This window comes from Lissotriton helveticus, chromosome 6, assembly GCF_964261635.1.
Source record: "Lissotriton helveticus chromosome 6, aLisHel1.1, whole genome shotgun sequence".
In the NCBI taxonomy this organism is placed as follows: Eukaryota; Metazoa; Chordata; class Amphibia; order Caudata; family Salamandridae; genus Lissotriton; species Lissotriton helveticus.
The window spans coordinates 202,574,351-202,592,393 of NC_136067.1; the positions used below are offsets into that span (position 1 = coordinate 202,574,351).

Below are 18,043 nucleotides of genomic sequence, written 5' to 3' on the forward strand. Positions count from 1 at the left end.
TGAGTGAGAACGTTTCGGGAGATCACTATATACTATATTAGAACAGCACATCTGGCCCATCAATAGAGTCACCATCAAAACCATTCAATATTAGTTTCCATTAGCAGTGATGAGTATGGACAATTTGGGACGTACATCAATGACTACAGTGATTGTTTGGTAAACAAAAAACATCTCTCTGTTGTTGATGATGCCCATATTTCCTACAGTGTTTGTTTTGTTTTTTGATTTATTCATCATCCACTGGAACCTGTCATTTAGGCATTCAGTGAAGTCTGTCTGACTCATCGGTTCGCCATTCAGTCTATCAATCAATCACTCAATCAATCAATCAATCAATTAGGGATTTGTAGAGCATACTACTCACCTGGAGGGTCTCAGGCACTGGGGGGGGGGGGGGGGGTTGGGCAGCTCTGGTCATCTGAAAAGCTAGGTCTTGAGGCTCTTCCTGAATACCTGAAGTGTGGAGCTTTGTCTGATGGGAGTTCATTCCAGAACTTGGCCGCGATGTAGGGGAAGGATCTGCCTCCCATTCTGCGGATGCAGGGGGTTTTCCCAAGGCGTAGAAGGTGACTCTTTCATTGTAACTGTACTTGATGACACTCTGTTATGGATGGCACCAGGAGCATGTAAGTGTTGAACCGCAGGGTTGAGAGCTAGAGAACCATTTTTAACCACAAGGTGTCACTCTTAGAATTGGTGATTCCTTCAATCCATCTTTCATGTTTGGCCTAGTGGGGCTAAACTATAAATCCTTGTTAATTTTTTTAATGTATTCCAAACAAACTTGGGGTTTCAAAGACTTCTGGGAGGTCATGGAACATCAGGATAGCGTACTTTCTTTATCCATGATGCTTTAAAAGACTATGGGATATTGTCCATGTCAGCTTGAAGCCTGATTGCATATCAAAGAATAGATGGCTGTGTTCGTAAGGCATAAGGTGACAATGGAAAGGATTAAAAGACTACTAGAAGTATTATTAGGATAACAATATCAACCTTATAATGACGTCTCCAAATCAAGATTCTCGTTGAGCTTAAGGCAGCACTATTCACTTTTTATTCAGTAGTGAATCAGGTATCTTTCTGTCTCCTCTCTTATGTACTCTTAGTTGCAGTGTACTCACTAAGGGGCTTGAAAGAGGACATAATTGAATGCATAGATGGTTGGTCCTAAACTTGTTTCTCATTGTTCCCCATGCATCCGTTTCTCTGGTTCCTACAGTGATAAGTTATCCAAATCTAGTAACACTTTTCTTAATGCAGGGTAAGTCAACAATGGAATATGCTGTTCAAATAAAGAAGGAGGGGGCTTTTGCAAGAGCAAAACAGTGATACAATTCACTAACAGATCAGAGGCATTCTTCATCTCTCTGTTAAAAACATACATGATGCCTCCTATAGTTCATGGAGCCACACTACCCAGTGGGAGAGCTTAGTGAAAAAATGAAAGTGCTGGTTTCTGCTCACAACATGTTGTCAAATTCTAGGAAATTTGCAGGAACCTACCTCTGACTTAACTTGTCTATTGTATAAGAAACCTTTGTAGCTTTTGTGTCAGATTGGTTCCTGGTTGGCGCATCCACAATTCTTAATTTAACTTTGTTCCAGCCAGGATAAAATATAAACTTATAGCTTCCGTATGTATTGTATCTGGATGAGATCATGTACAACTCAGTTCAGATTTGGGAGTATTGTCCTAAAACCTGTGTTGTGCTGTGCTGAGTGGTCCCTTGGAACTCGGGAATGTAGGGGCTAATGTTAGCCACTTACTCACAGGCCTTTCCCAAAAAATTCAAAAATTTAATATCCACCACTAGTCCAGAGATCTTTACTTCCAACTACTTTTAATCCCAAATACATTCAATGTACTAGTTCCTATGTGTTCGAAATGTTTTCATAACATGTACGTGAATGTTCTTCTGTGACTCGCTTAGTTTCATCATTACACATCTTCATTCTCCCATCTGGCACTTGAGCTCATTTCCTTTCCATTGATTTGATACACAATACATTTACATTATGCATGCTTAATTCATGTGTTCCAGGCATTGTGAGCCACGATTTTTCGTATGCATGGAACAAGGAAATATAAATTTAACTCAAGAGTAAGAGATATGTAAAGCCTGATAAGGTATTTGACATGGACCCCTAAGTGCTAATCAACTTTAGACTCAAGTAGGTTTTCTATGTCCACTACATTTTGTGTGCCCTGGGGTCAACAATATCTCCACCAAGAATGGTAAAATAATGTAAACATAAAAAATATGACCTTGACTCTAGTTTATTTTGTTTCACTTTACTGTCTCTTGTGTTTAGAATAAATATGTGCTTTTGAAGGTTTCCTGGCACCCACCATAATATTTTCAGAGAAAACACGAATGTTGACTTATAGAATATGAAACGGTAAACAAGGAAAAGTTACCTGCTCCAAAATTCATTAATGCTTCTTTATTCAGAAACTTTCCTTCTGAGTCAAGAAAATGCTGAGGGTTAAACTCGTCAGGCTTCTCAAACTGAGACTTGTCATAAAGCACAGATGAAAGCAGTGGGATAACATGAGTTCCCTGGAGATATTTAGAAAATAATACAGAAACACAATCAATTAGGATTCACTTTGACATAACCAATTCTTGGATTCTCCAGTTAGACAGCTTTCAAATGAGCTATGCCTAATGTAACCACTAATGAAGGATGCCGGTATGCGACGTTTATGACGCAACCATTACAACGCCGTTCCATTACGACGCGGTCATAACAACGAAAGTTGTTACAACGAATTGCGCTGGGGGGTGCTCAAGGATAGTAAATCATTTAATTTACTATCCCAACACCTTCCCTACTATCCACGGGGACTGGTGTTGGAATAGTAAATTTAAAAAATTTAATTTGCGCCCTCCAACGCAAGTCGTTGTAACGACTTGCGTTGTTACAACCGCGTTGTAATGGAACGTGTTGTAAAAGTGTGCGTCGTAATGACGTACATCCAAGGATGCCACATTAGATTTTACAAAAGGATGTGAAAACACGTTCTTAAAAGTTTATACAAAAAAAGAAACGGAAGATCAAACACAGTATTTTTGTAATTGGCCTTCTACGGTGACCGTATTACGAAGCAGTGGGATGGAGTCTGCATTGTTCAAATTGTTGGTGCAAATTCAAGTACAGGCTGCTACTTGAACAGATGGACTTTGGTCTTAAATTGAGGCTTAACTACAACCCATCAACAGTACATTAATGATAGTTATGCACATCAACTCACCAACAGTACATTAATGACAGTGATGCACATCAACTCATCACTCATCAACAGTACATTAATGACAGTGATGCACATCAACTCATCAACAGTACATTAATGACAGTGATGCACATTAGTCTCCACAGTAATAACAGAGAGGAGTAGATTTTCAGACCATTAGCATTTTCGCAGATTAGCAAAGTTACAAATTCAAATTAGTCATAAATCAATGATCATAATGCACATCATCAGTAAGAGAAATTCAAAGTCATTCAAAACAGTGAGGGGCAGATTAACAAGCCCCTTGCATCACTTTTACATCACTTTTTCCATGATATAAGTGATGCAAAAGTGTCGCAAGGGGTTTGTAAATCTGCTCCTGAATACAAAGACAATTATTGAAAGTTGTCATAAGCAAATTGAATATGTTTATATCCCCTAATGCTAAACTAAAAAGTCAAGTGAACTGAGGAAATTGAGTACAATGTGAGACAAAATAAAGGTTTAATTAGGCAAAAAAATTTGATTTGCTGGCACGTGACTCATCTCTCTATCTCGGACATTGAGTAAATTAGTCCGTCGCTCTGATGGAGGTGCCAGCGCTACATTTATAAATGACCACCAATATGACATCATTTCTAAAGCATTGGCTGTAACACCTTATCCTGTCAATGCTGTTTACAATTTGGTGCAGGCCTCTGTCAAATTCACAGAGCCCTGCACCAAAATGTTCTCTTTTTTATTTCAAAAAGAAAATCCAGAAGCCGGATTTTCTTTTTTAAACTTAAAAGGAACATGTTCTCTTCATTATGAGAGTTAACTTCCATGCAAAGGGGTCCATTTAGCCGTCTACACTTCCCCTTACCACCAGGGTTTTCCTGGTGGTGATGGGCTGTGAAAACTGACCTCTAATTCCGCCCATGTAAATTTGGTGAGCGAAATTAGGGGTCTGCTGCCAACAGCCCCCATTTCACGAGGCCCTCAGATGGGGTTGATCACGGCAGAGACATAGTAGTGTCTGGTGTGATTAAACCAATTGTCCAGCTGCATCTAAGTTGGGAAGACGGACCTATATCTCAGCAGTATGTATACTCTGTTGTCATGGAATATACAAACCACCAAGATGTAAAGTAGACACTACGTCTTTGAACAGGAGCAAAGTATGACATGTGGTCTCAAAAGGGTTGCAAGGGGTATCTTTTCTAACTAGCTCAGCACTTCCCAATTAAAACAATTCTCTTCAATCCGCAACATGTCCCACAGTTCTCAGGAAGATGTAACAAAGCTCAAACTAACATTACGTGATAAACACTTTTCTGCCTTCTTGCCTGACATCACCCAATGATGTTTTCAGCTGCAGCGCCTTCAGTAGATATCTCAAAACGGAGTATATTTTTCACTGTCAGCCTGTCCTCAGCACAGGTGTAGCAGTTCATTATTCAGTGTTTAGTGAAAGGCATACAGATAAACATGTCTCGCAGACCCAAAACATATGCAATAATTTGTAATTAATTAAAGTTGAGCTACTGTAGCTTGACTCGTGAGACAAGAGAAAGAGCACAGCAGGCAAAAATCAAATTTTCATATTAGCATGAGTCAATTGAACTGAAGTCTACATCCAGTAACTAATTACATTGCTCAACTCAGTGTTAAAATCATACTTTTTATATGAATCTTTGATGTGCCTATTAGTGTTTATGTAAAATAAAAATAAAAATGGTTACAGAGTCAACAATTTTAATGACCACATATATAATTAGATATTTCTAGGTCCTATGCAATGTTAGATGCTTTTTCCTATTTCCTAACAAAGTAACAGGTGCTAAAATAGTATTCACCTCTTAACTGCATATTTCAATCATAGATTTTCAGAATACACATCATTAGTTTTCGCTTAGCAGTCTGTACATAACCTTAGTGTTTATTTGCATCAGAAAGAAAGCCACGGAGGCATCCTCCTTTAACATGGACTTTAATACTTTGGTACTGATTGTGACATAGCAATTTCAAATTGATATCATGACAAAAGCCAGCCGGTCAGAGGAGATACTGGGCCAGGATCAAGCCACAAGCAGCAATTAATCATAATCTCCTAGAACATCGCAGGGATCAGTGAAATCTGCAAAAATGAAAAACTGAAGAAGTTCCTGAAAAGGGGGGATATAATCTGCTTCCAGGAAACATGGATCTTGGCTGGCACCCCGCTGGCAGGGTACTATGAACATCAAGTCCCAGCCATCAAACGGAACCTCTTTGGGCGTCCAGCTGGTGGTTTATCAGTCTTCATAAAACATGAATGCACCCTTGCAGCCACAGCAATCAACTCAAACTCTCCTGGACTACAGATCAGAGGCCTGAATCTCAATAAACATCCAATGTGCCTGTTATTACTTAACAGTTATATCAACATAGCACAGACCTTTATGAAAGATCAGCTGGATGCAATGGCACAGAATCTCGAAGACCTGCTAAATAAATATAAATCACACCAGGTCATCTTAGCGGGGGACTTCAATCTGAAGGATCTCGACAAAACTGAATCCCTCCCTCTGGGTTTAGGCAGGGTAGCTCCTTTGCATGACCTCCTCAACAACCATAAGCTGACATCAACCCACATACTGAAAAAAGCTTGCTCGGCCTCTTGGCATCCCCAGTTCACCTTTCGGGACGCATCAAGAATTGACTACATCATGGTCAGCGAAGAGTTGGCGGCAAGAATGGAAGACTTTGAAGTCACAGACAGAAAGGAAAGCGACCACCTGCCACTAAGAGCAGTATTTCGCCGTCCGTCCGCTTCTATCTATCAACCCATTGGGGAGACTAGTGGGGAGGAACTACATAGCGTCCTGAGGAGGATTAAGTGGTCAGACAAGATCGGAAATACACTTCAAGCTTGGTTGGCCCAGAAACAGGAAGGGAGTCTGCTTGCCGACCCTTCACCCATAAAATTATGGGAGAACATGATCGTGGAGCTACAAACTAAGGGGTCGATTAGGATGGCGGACGGAAGGACGACCGCCGGCCTGGAGTAGGCCGAAAATGCCTTTTACAGTCCGCAAGCCGCGGATAGTCTGTCCGCCATATTAGGATGGGAAGCACTGCAAAATTTACTTACACCTCGGAAGAACGTGAACCGCCGCGTAAATACACCCGACCCCGCGGCGGACGTAACCAATCCAGAGACACCGCCTATGGAATGACGTCTTGACTGTCCTCAAAATCACGATGGCAGAAACCACACAGCAAATCGCAGCGAAAAAAACACCAGCCCGAACACGGCGGAACCACCACAGCTGAGAGGCAAAACATTGCAGAGAGACCCACCACAGTCAGACCACCGTCATGGACCCAGCTCTACACGCATTCCCGCTACTCTTTGTGCTCCACCACCAGCAAGTCATGGACTGTCGCAGACGACGACGCAGGTATGTAAACACACCAGCCGCGGTCGGTAGGGGAGTACCTGCCGGGGTGGTGCTATGGGGAGGGGGAGGGGCAGGATGGGGTTAGTAATGTATGGATAATGGATGTTTGCAGGTTAGTAAACATATAAATAAATCAAACAACTTTCGTAGCGTGCACTGCTTCGCATATGGGTATGCAGTGCACGCAACAAAATTAGTTTGATTCACATATATGTTTACTTACCTGCAAACATCCATCATCCATCCATTACTAAACCCCCCCCTGCCCCCCCCCTCCCCACATCACCGCCCCGGCAGGTATTCCCCTACCGACCTTGGCTGCAAAACACACACCACGCACGTGTCGAAGCCCCTGCCCACAACAGAACCCCAGGTCTGGACATGAACACACATACATGCACTACCAGCAAAACCACCTGGGCACAACTAACCCCACCCAACCAGAACACACATGCAACGCGAACAAACAGCCACACCACGGACAACGCAACGTAGCGGAGTAGACAACGGAAACCATGCACACAATCAACTAGGCAGGCAGGAATGGCTAGGCCACACAGTTCACAGGCCCACATACACACACCAACGCACAAGGCATACCACACATAAGGAGACATGCTGGCCCACCCTCAGGCCAACCCCACACCTACCTCACTAACAGACAGGGATCCATACACCACACAACACAAAAAACAACCCTGCTGCACACACATCAACAACTAACACACACGAGAAGAGCCCTGACATGTTGACAGACAAAGTGGAGACTGCACAACCTACTGGGTACCCACAAATCATGAGTGTGACACATGCACTATGTGAAAAACATCCACATAACCTGCAGTGCATGGGAAGCCACTGTTGTCCCAAAATAAGCCTCAGTGTGCCTTACACAGTCCACAGCCACATTGTAATGACTGTCACCCCTGCCAAACTAAAAGAAACAGTGCTGGGCAATGGTAATGTGAAAGTGGCAGACACAGCATGTACGACAGCAGCAATATATCATCAGTGCAAGGGAGACAACCAGGAATGACACAGATAAACCATAACACAGGAATAACTTGCTTTATTGCACATCATAGAGGTTGACATTGTGAGTAGCCTGGAGCATTCCCACTGGATAGAACAGAGAAGGTACTAACACATTTGACTAACACATGAGCGATAGACCCAGACACTCTGGCAGGACCAGAGACAGGAGTGTGAGAAACAGCCACAACTCTAGTTACTGACACATGAGCGATAGACCCAGACACACTGGCAGGACCAGAGACAGGAGTGTGAGAAACAGCCACTGCTCTAGCGACTGACACATGAGCGATAGACCCAGAAACACTGGCAGGACCTGAGACAGGAGTGTGAGAAACAGCCCCAGCTCTAGTGACTGACACATGAGCGATAGACCCAGATACACTGGCAGGACCTGTCCCTGGAAAGTGACCAACAAATACTATGCCAGCATCTGAGACATGAGAGTGGAGGATACCCACAGTGGCAGTAACTGAAACAGAAGAGGGCACAACTGACACAGTGGTACTACATGAGGCATGACAGCGAACAACAGACACAGTGCCACATTCTGACACATGAGAGTGAACTGCAGCTGACCCACTAGGACCACTGAAATGATGAGCCACAGGGCTGTATGGGCCAGGAGGCAGGGTGGCTCTGGGAGCAGGGGACAGCTGTACTAGAGCGACATTGTGGCGGTCAGGTGTCACCAGTGTGTGTTTCCGTTTATTTGGGATTTGCAAGGCCACCCTAGACATGTCTGGACTGGTAAGTGGTGCGGGCTCATCAGAAACATCACCCATCAAAGGCGGATCATGTGCTGGTGGGAGCCTGCTCTCTGGAGACGTACTGGACCCTGCTTGACGCTTGCTCTTGCCCTGCCTTCTGCCCTCTGCATCATGTGTAATGGGGAATGCAACAACAGTTTACTCCTTCCTCTGCTTCACCGGGGTGTGGAGGGGAGTAGAGGTATGGGGGACTCCACCTCTGACATATGTGTTTTACGTTCCTTCACCAACACCAGCTTCAGGAGACGCATGGGTGATGGATGTCTGTCCTTTGTGGATGTCCTGTCCATGGGAGACGCCTTGGCCCTGGGAGGTGTCTGCTCCCTGGGAGGTGCCTTGGCCATGTGAGATGCCTTGGCCTTAGGAGGTCTGTCTGTGTCATGTGCCTTATCCGTGGGTGGTGCTCTGTACCTGGGAGGTGCACTGTCCATTGAAGGTGCCCTGTCCCTTGTAGGGTCCCTGCCTTGGGAGGTGCCCTGTCCTTTGAAGGGGCCCTGTCCTTGGGAGGTGCCCTGTCCTTTGTAGTAGCCCTGTCCTTGGGAGGTGCCCTGTCCTTTGTAGTGGCCCCGTCCTTGGGAGTGTTCCTGTCCTTGGGAGGTGGCTGCTCCTTGTGAGGAGCCATTATCGTGGGTGGTGTCCTGTCCTTTGTGGATGCCCTGTCCTTGGTCTGTGCCTTGTCCATGAGATGTTCCTTGCCCTTGAGATTACCTTTTGAGGGGGATGGCTGTGTGTCCTGTGAATCCGCGTCCCCCATCACCCCTTGAGGCTCCTGTGCATCATCTCCAGGGTAGGTTATGTCGTGTTCTGTGAGAGATTTCCCTTTCCTAGGTGATGGTGTCTATGGCCTCCGTTGCCTGCCTTGCTGCCTGTGACTGCTTCTAGTGCAATACCCAGAAAATGAGACAGGTTCAGAAATGTCACTCCCCCTGAGACAGTAAGTGGTGTGGATGGGGGAACTGAAGTAGAACCATGTACATGTGACTGTTGAATGGCTGCGGACACTGTGTTGGATAAGGACTGTACTGTCCTGTGGAGACCAGCAACATCACCATGCATCCCCTCCATGAATGCTACCACCTGCCCCAACTTCCTATCGTGGTCCAGGAATGCATTTATCATGTTTGCCTGCCCTACACACAACTGTCGCAGCAGATCAACCGCCTCAGCACTAAGGGAAGTTTGTGTCACAGGGGCAGGGGCAGCGGTGCCTGCACCACAGGCCACTCTGCTCCCACTACTCTGGCGAGCACGAGCAGTACTTGTTGCAGTTGGTGGCAGTGTGGGCCCAGTGTAATGTGTATCGATTGAAGGTGTACATTGTTCACTCCCTGTGTCTACCAACACTGATGACTCACCACCGCTGTCTGAAGATGAGGATGATGGTGTCTCCACATGTGAGTCCTCAGGGATAGTTCTGTCCCCCTCTCCGGGGCTGCTCTCTTCAGTCTCAGTCTGCATTTGTGTGATCTCTGATCCGGATGCATTGCCACCACTTAGCTCCGTCGTTTGTCTGTCAGTGCCCTCGTCAAAAGTTGAAAGTGAGAGATAAGAGGTATTCATAAGTGCCACACTCACGACTAGCAAAGTACTAAATCCGAAATTCCTTGACTGCTGAACAACATGTCGCACCCATCCTGCACATGAACCACCCCTACCAGACATTTTCATGTCAAAAAATCAGTGGGCCCTGTGACACATGTACATGAAACAAACAGGGCTAGTGCATGCAGACCACCACACGTGATGCCATAGGACCCCTGACCTGAATGGCATGTCCTGGGCCCCTGCACTACAATGCAAATGGTATGTCCAGCTGGCTGACATGGATGCGGGGCAGGCTAACAAATACATTTGAATGTGCAAGTGGAAATGGCAGTTGGTTTCCCCACTTTCAGTCACATAGCAGCACACACCGCCGGGTGTGGGTGGTTATCCACCACCGGGTGCAGGCGGTGAATGCCGCTATGTGTTTTGATGTTACCGTGGCATGGATGGCCATGGCCGGGTACCCACCGCCGGGTGCGGGCGGTGGGTGCCGGTATGTGTTTTGATGTTACCGTGGCATGGATGGCCATGACCGGGTACCCACCGCCGGGTGCGGGCGGTGGGTGCCCCTATGTGTGTTGATATTACCGTGGCATGGATGGCCATGGCCGGGTACCCACCGCCGGGTGCGGGCGGTGGGTGGCGCTATGTGTTTTGATATTACCATGGCATCGATGGCCATGGCGGGGTACCCACCGCCGGGTGCGGGCAGTTACCAACCACCGGGTGCGGGTGGTGGGTGCCGCTATGTGTTTTGATGTTACCGTGGCATGGATGACCATGACCGGTTACCCACCACCGGGTGCGGGCGGTGGGTGCCGCTATGTGTTTTGATGTTACCGTGGCATGGATGGCCATGGCCGGGTACCCAGCACCGGGTGCGGGCTGTGGGTGCCGCTATGTGTTTTTATATTACCGTGGCATGGATGGCCATGGCCGGTTACCCAGCGCCGGGTGTGGGCAGTGGGTGCTGCTATGTGTTTTGATGTTACCGTGGCATGGATGGCCATGGCCGGGTACCAAGCACCGGGTGCGGGTGGTGGGTGCCGCTATGTGTTTTGATATTACCGTGGCATGGATGGCCATGGCCGGTCACCCACCACCCGCACCCGGCGGTGTGTAACCGCCCGCACCCGGTGATAGGTGGCCATGGCTATCCATGCCACGGTAACATCAAAACACATAGCGGCACCCACCGCCCGCACCCGGCTGTGGATGCCGCTATGTGACTGAAAGCGGGGATACCAACTGCCATTTCCACTTGCATATTAAAATGTATCTGTTAGCCTGCCCCGCGGAATGCATGCTCCGCCATTGCCAGGGCTGCGAGTGATGATTTTCAAATGTTGCACCATCGTGGTAGCGCACACATTCGGTTGGCGGTGTGTGACCGTGATGGACCTTGACCATGCAGCCAATGCTACACACAATTGCAGTAGCATGGATCATTTTCTGTGATGGCGGACGGCGTGCCCTGACGCGGTGTGTAGACACACTGCATGTCTCCGCACACATTTAATGATGATAGGTGTACATGTGTGTAAATAATTGAATCGTATGCCTTCATCTTTTCTACATTTCTTCTTATCACTCGAGCACCCCTTTTCACCTTTGACTATAGCTTTTTTAGTCCTTGCGCCGTGTATTTGAATTATTGTTTTTTGATAATGTAAATAACTGTGTTATTCCGTTTATGATAAATACAAATTTTGAAATGTGGGTATGGTGTGCATTGCCTATTCAATAACCTTTCTCTCCCATGCAGCTTGACTCCTCAAATGCAGATTGAATCGCATTTCTAATCTATAAATTACCAAATGGATTTAGGCAAGTTAATTAATAGTCTAGGGCCATTGTTTTGTTTATATCTTGTTTTTGAGGTCACACGTTTCGAAGTGTACACATCTACACAGTCCATTAAGGCTGTGCACCAACAGTTTGATACAGTCGTGAGTGTGTGTTTTGTGTGTGCAAGTAGCAATGATGGGTATACATTCATTCTGTGTATACGTTTGTGTGTCGTCTGTTGAATGTCAATGCCTGTCATGTGAGCATGCACAGCATTGTATTGTATTGTATTGTATGTCGATTTATAGAGCGCGATTGCTGCCCCACGGGCGTCCAAGCGCTGAGTCTCTAGACAGAACTGGGCGATGAGGAAGAAGCTAGGCCTCGGTGGACTTTGCAAACAAAAGGGTCTTTAATTGTTTGCGGAATGAGAGCAGATTAGGGTTGGAGCGAAGTTGTGCTGGAAGTAAGTTCCACAACTTGGAGGCATTTAGGGAGAACATCCTACCTCCGGTTCTAGCTCTTTTAACTTTGGGCACTACGGCCAAGAAAGCCTCCATAGAGCAAAGGCTGCTTGGGTGGTAGCGGGTGACTAGGTTGTCATTACTTGCTGGGCCCGTCTTCCAGAATGCCCGGTGGGCGATGCACAATGCCTTAAATGCGACTCTCTGCTTCACCGGAAGCCAGTGCAATCTTTTTAGTCCGGGCCTGGCTGACTGAGTGCGAGGGATCTGTAGCAGGGTACGGGCTGCACAGTTCTGTACAACCTGCAGCTTCCGCAATGTCAGTTCTGGGGCACCCACATAAAGGGCATTATTAAAATCTAGCCGGGACTGTATCAAGCCCTGTACTGCCACCTGTTTGGCTTCCATTGGCATAAGAGGCAGAACTTTCCTCAATGTTCTGAGTAAGCCGAAGCACGTGGCAGACAGTTTGGTGGCCTGGATGGTAAAAGAGAGATTTTTATCCAGCCATACTCCCAGGCTTTTTACACTTTCCTTGGGGGTAGGGGGGGTGCCCAGGCAGGGAGGCCAGAGGGAGATAAATGGCACTGGTGATACTGGGCCCAGGAGCATGAGCTCTGTTTTATCTCCATTAAGTTTTAAAGAGGAGGCTGTCATCCATTCCTTGACATCCTCTAGACATTTCATCAGGCCTTCCGCGGTTTGCCTGTTACCATCCTGAGCCAAGGAAACCACTAGCTGGGTATCGTCCGCATACGATATGATCTTAATACCGTGCGGTTCGATGACCCCAACCAGTGGTTTCATATATATGTTGAACAACGCAGGGCTCAAGGAGGAGCCCTGCGGAACCCCACAACTCAGTGGTTTGCTGGCTGACACTGTGTCCCCGTCAAAGATCTGAAAAGATCTATTGCTCAGGAAAGAGTCAAGCCACCTAAGTGCCTTGCCTGTTACTCCGATGCTAAATAGACGGTTCAGCAGAGTGGTATAGCTGACCGTGTCGAAGGCTGCGCTTAGGTCAAGGAGGATCACTGCCACTGATCCTCCTTGGTCCAGTATCCTGTGTGACTCTTCGGTAACCACTAACAAAGCGGTTTCAGTTCCGTGCTTGGGTCTAAAGCCTGTTTGAGTGGTATCCAGTAGCAAGTTGTTCTCGAGAAATTGAATTAGCTGGATGTTTATATATTTCTCCAAGATCTTGCTTACCCAAGGGAGCAGTGAGATTGGGCGGTAGCTGGAGTGATCTTCTGGGTCAAGGTTGTTTTTTTTTAGCAGTGCCCGCACCATGGCTCTCTTCCATGCAGTGGGCACTGTACAAGATAAGATGGAAGAGTTTAACAGATCCAGAATTACGGGTAGGGTGGCCTGGCTTGCCTGCAACATAATCTCCGGAGGTGCTGGGTCGAGTGGAGAGCCAGATTTGACTTGGCGGGCCAATTGATTCAGAATTTCAAGATCTAAAGGGGAAAAGTGTTCAAGAATTGGCCGGTCACGGAGAGTAGGATGTTTCAGAGGTATTTGGTCGACTACTCCTGGATTTGTGGCTACTGTCGGGAAAGAGGAATAGATCTGGGTAACCTTGTTATGGAAAAATTCCGCTAGCTCGTTACACTGTGCTTGCGTTTTTGCCAAGGGTGGGGCTGTGTTATTGACTTTAGTGAGTTTTTTTACCAAGTGAAAGATTTCCTTGGGTTTGGATTTGGCTTCCATGATTTTATCCGCAAAGTAGGCAGCTTGAGCCGACCTGACCTCCTCTTTATAGGCCTTAATTGCCTCTCTATATTGGAGATTTTTCTCGGGTAGGAAGTCTAAACGCCACGCTCTCTCTCGTTTCCTACAGAGGTGTTTTTTTTCTCTTAGGGTATCTGAGAACCAGGGTGCTGACTTATGCAATCTCTTTGATATGGAACTCCGGAAGGGGAGAATAGTATCCAGAGATTTCGTGATCCAGCTCTCGTATTCCTTATTTGCCAAGTTGGGGTCTGTGCGGAGAGATGGGCAAGTGGAGTCTAAATTGCTTAGCCAAGCCTCCATGGGTAGTTTAACCCAGTTCCTCTTAGTTTTGACTTGGGGGGTGGGCGGAGGGGCTTTACAGGTGTGCCAAGTAAACGGGATTAAGGAGTGTTCAGACCAGGGGAGGGGAATGGGTTGGCTCACCACCAGATCGGTGCAGTTACTAAAAATCGGGTCAAGTAGGTTGCCTTTTTCATGTGTAGGAGCTGTGACAAGCTGGGTTAGTTGTAAGGCTGCTAAATCGTCTGTTAATTCCATAGCAATGTGATCTGTGGGAGTATTAAAATGAAGGTTAAGATCTCCCAGAACCGTGTAGTTGGCTGTGGACATGATTCGTTCGGCGATAATGTTTGGAAGCGATCTGTGGAACATTTTTGCCGGCTCTGGGGGACGGTATATCAGAGTGCCGGAAAAGGAGTTATTAGCAGTGAAATCAATGCTGAATGCTAGGCTCTCGCACTCAGGGATTGTTTCAGCCGTAGTGCGACATCGGTACTGGTCTTTTAGTATAATAGCCAAGCCTCCTCCTCTCCCCTCCGTCCAATCTAATCTGTATATTTGAAAACCAGGGGGTAAGGCTGAGACTAGGTAGGGCTCAGATTGGGATGTAAGCCATGTTTCCGTCAGAAAGACGGCATCCGACTTGCACTCTTCTAGCAGCAAGGCAATTTGCGTGCTGTGTCTCGGTAGTGACCTACAGTTTAGCAGATACATACAATATTCCTGCGTTGTAGCTGGCAACATAGTGTTGTGGAAGGGATGTTTGCAGCCAAAGCAGCGGGGAGGGAGTTCGGCTGGTAAGTAGATGTGTGTGCAGCATGCAACAGCTGTAGTTCCGATGTTGTGGATGGCTGCTGAGCTATAAGTCCTGACGTGGGATGTGTGGGACCCAGGGGATGTGGCCCCTGGTCCCGTTTGGGCCGGACGGGCGCAGACGGGCTTGCCTTTGGCGCGCCTTCGGCGCACCGCCGGCGCGCCCGCTGCGCCCGTCCGCTGCGCTTCCGGAAACAGCACATTCTTATATATGTCAGGGAGGGGGGTGTGGCCTCGGTCAGTGGGCGGTGCCCGGGGGTCACGGCGATCCTCCTGCAACCCGCTGCAGCGCCTGACTCGGCTGCGCGGGGAGGAGAAGATCGAGGGGAGAGCAATCAGGTGGGATTTTAAAAGCACAAGAATATCACACACAAATTTTTAAAAAGTAATCTTTTAAAAACAATTTTCCCCTGCTCCCGGCTTCTGCCTCAAGAGCTCTGTCAGTTACAATGCGCCGGTCTGAAAGCGCGCCTTAAGTAGTAGGGGGGCGTGGCCTCGGTCAGTGGGCGGTGCCCGGGGGTCACGGCGATCCTCCTGCAACCCGCTGCAGCGCCTGACTCGGCTGCGCGGGGAGGAGAAGATCGAGGGGAGAGCAATCAGGTGGGATTTTAAAAGCACAAGAATATCACACACAAATTTTTAAAAAGTAATCTTTTAAAAACAATTTTCCCCTGCTCCCGGTTTCCGCCTCAAGAGCTCTGTCAGTTACAATGCGCCGGTCTGAAAGCGCGCCTTAAGTAGTAGGGGGGCGTGGCCTCGGTCAGTGGGCGGTGCCCGGGGGTCACGGCGATCCTCCTGCAACCCGCTGCAGCGCCTGACTTGGCTGCGCGGGGAGGAGAAGATCGAGGGGAGAGCAATCAGGTGGGATTTTAAAAGCACAAGAATATCACACACAAATTTTTAAAAAGTAACCTTTTAAAAACAATTTTCCCCTGCTCCCGGCTTCCGCCTCAAGAGCTCTGTCAGTTACCATTGTTGGTGGTGTCATGGGTGCATGAAGACAAGGAGGGTGTGTTCCAGGTTTGTGTTGTGAGTGCACATCCATGTGTGTCTGTGGAGATGCTTGTCCACACATGGGCCCTCCGTAATGTGATGTTGGCTGTTTTTTCCACATGTGTGCACGTACCATTGTACATGTTTGCACACAGGTTGTTATTTGTGGGTGAACGTTGTGTGTGTAGTTAGCTGTAGTGCCTTATATTTCTGTCACGTCACACATACAATCAGTGTCTGCAACATGGATTTTTTGTGGTGTGTTGGTCAAGATGTGATAGTGTGGTTCAGCTGTGTCGTGTTGTACAATTGACATCTTCTCCCATCTACTCACACACAGAAGGGCTCCAAATGTGCATCGACCATACACTGTGCTGGAGGACATGGTTGAAGAGGAGGTGATCCGCAAATTCCGGCTTGACCGACCGACATTGCAGGTCCTTGCAGCACAATTGGCACCGCACCTCCAGCCACGCAGGCCATATCCTGGAGAAATTACACCCACAGCAAAGATGATGGCGGCACTTCACTTCTTCGCGACAGGCACATTCCAGTACAAAGTTGGTCATGCTTGGGGGATGTCCCAATCCATGTTCAGCATGGTAGTGCTGGAAGCCATGATGCGTTACAAGGATGATTACATCCATTTCCCACGTCCGGCAGAGTTGGCAGCAGTGAAAGGGTACTTCTATGCCCTGGCCCAGATTCCACACGTAGTGGGTGCCATTGATGGCACACATATTGGTCTAGTTCCACCCCAGGCACGTGAACCCATCTATCGCAATCGGAAGCACTACCATTTAATCAATGCGCAAGTGGTGTGCCTGGCTGATAACATCATCTCCCATGTGTGTGCCAGATTTACGGGATCGGCACATGACTCCCACATCCTGCGGAGCAGCATTGTCCCCCAACTGATGGCTAATCTGCGTCAACAACGTGCGAGGCTTATAGGTGAGTGTGCTGTGATGACTACTGTGTTGCATGTGTGGCATGCTGTTCTCACCAGTCCTGGTGTTGATGTATGTGTCTGTCATCCCCCCACCTAGGTGACTCTGCGTACCCAAACCGCCCTTGGCTGCTGAGCCCCCTATGGAATCCAACTACCCCAGGTGAAATGCGCTATAATGAGTCCCATGGGAAGACACGTCGGGTGGTTGAATGTAAATTTGGACTGCTGAAGTCTAGGTTTCGCTGCCTGGATAAAACCAGAGGGGCCCTGCCATACTCACCCAGCAAAGTATGCAAAATTGTGGTTGCCTGCTGCGTGCTACACAACCTGGCCTTGCGCAAGATTATTGAACTGATCATGGACCCTGCAGACCAACAGGTTACTCCGCCTGCCATTCTACCCATGTCCAGTGATGAGGATAGTGGGGAGGAAGAAGGTGTGGACCAGAGGCGTCAGCTCATTGACCGCTACTTTCCTTGAATTGAGTAACTACGTCTTGTGATGCTGTTCAATGCGTCATGTACGTTTGCTGGTGATGGGTGGATGTGGTGTGTGAATGCTGCCTGTTCTGGTATGATCTGTTTTAACATGGGTGTGGGACATGGTGTACATGGACTGCTCCCTGATGTGTGTCCTATGATCCGCTTAATTTGTGGTGATTGTGGTTTGTGGGATGATGCAGTACGGTGTGGTGTGATGGGTGTGATTCAGTCTCCTGACCTGTGGTTGTTGTTCTCTCATTATCCCTAGGTCACACACACAGAGCCATGATTCTGAACAACATTGATCCCTGCACCTGGTAATGACCACAACTAAGACAAACCTGTGTTTAAACATGGAGGTCACACTGCCTTGAGTGTTTCCGTGGTTTTTATTTACAGGGTATGAATTTGTGTTAGTACATATTTACAAAATGGTGGTGGAGGGGAATAGTGAGTTGAAGGTCATGTCAGATGATACCACTGTGTAGACACCACATTGTGTGGTGTACACCTAGTCCAACA

At 47.4% G+C, this 18,043-nt stretch overlaps 1 protein-coding gene across 1 annotated transcript in view; it reads right to left on the minus strand.

Annotated features, from left to right (window-relative positions):
• Window positions 1–18,043, minus strand: part of LOC144762420 (cytochrome P450 2K1-like) — a 330,089-nt gene that overhangs the window by 66,175 nt on the left and 245,871 nt on the right. The window contains exon 8 of the mRNA XM_078647600.1: window positions 2,426–2,567. Within this exon, the coding sequence (XP_078503726.1) occupies window positions 2,426–2,567 (142 nt within the window). The remainder of the gene's footprint in view (window positions 1–2,425; window positions 2,568–18,043) is intronic.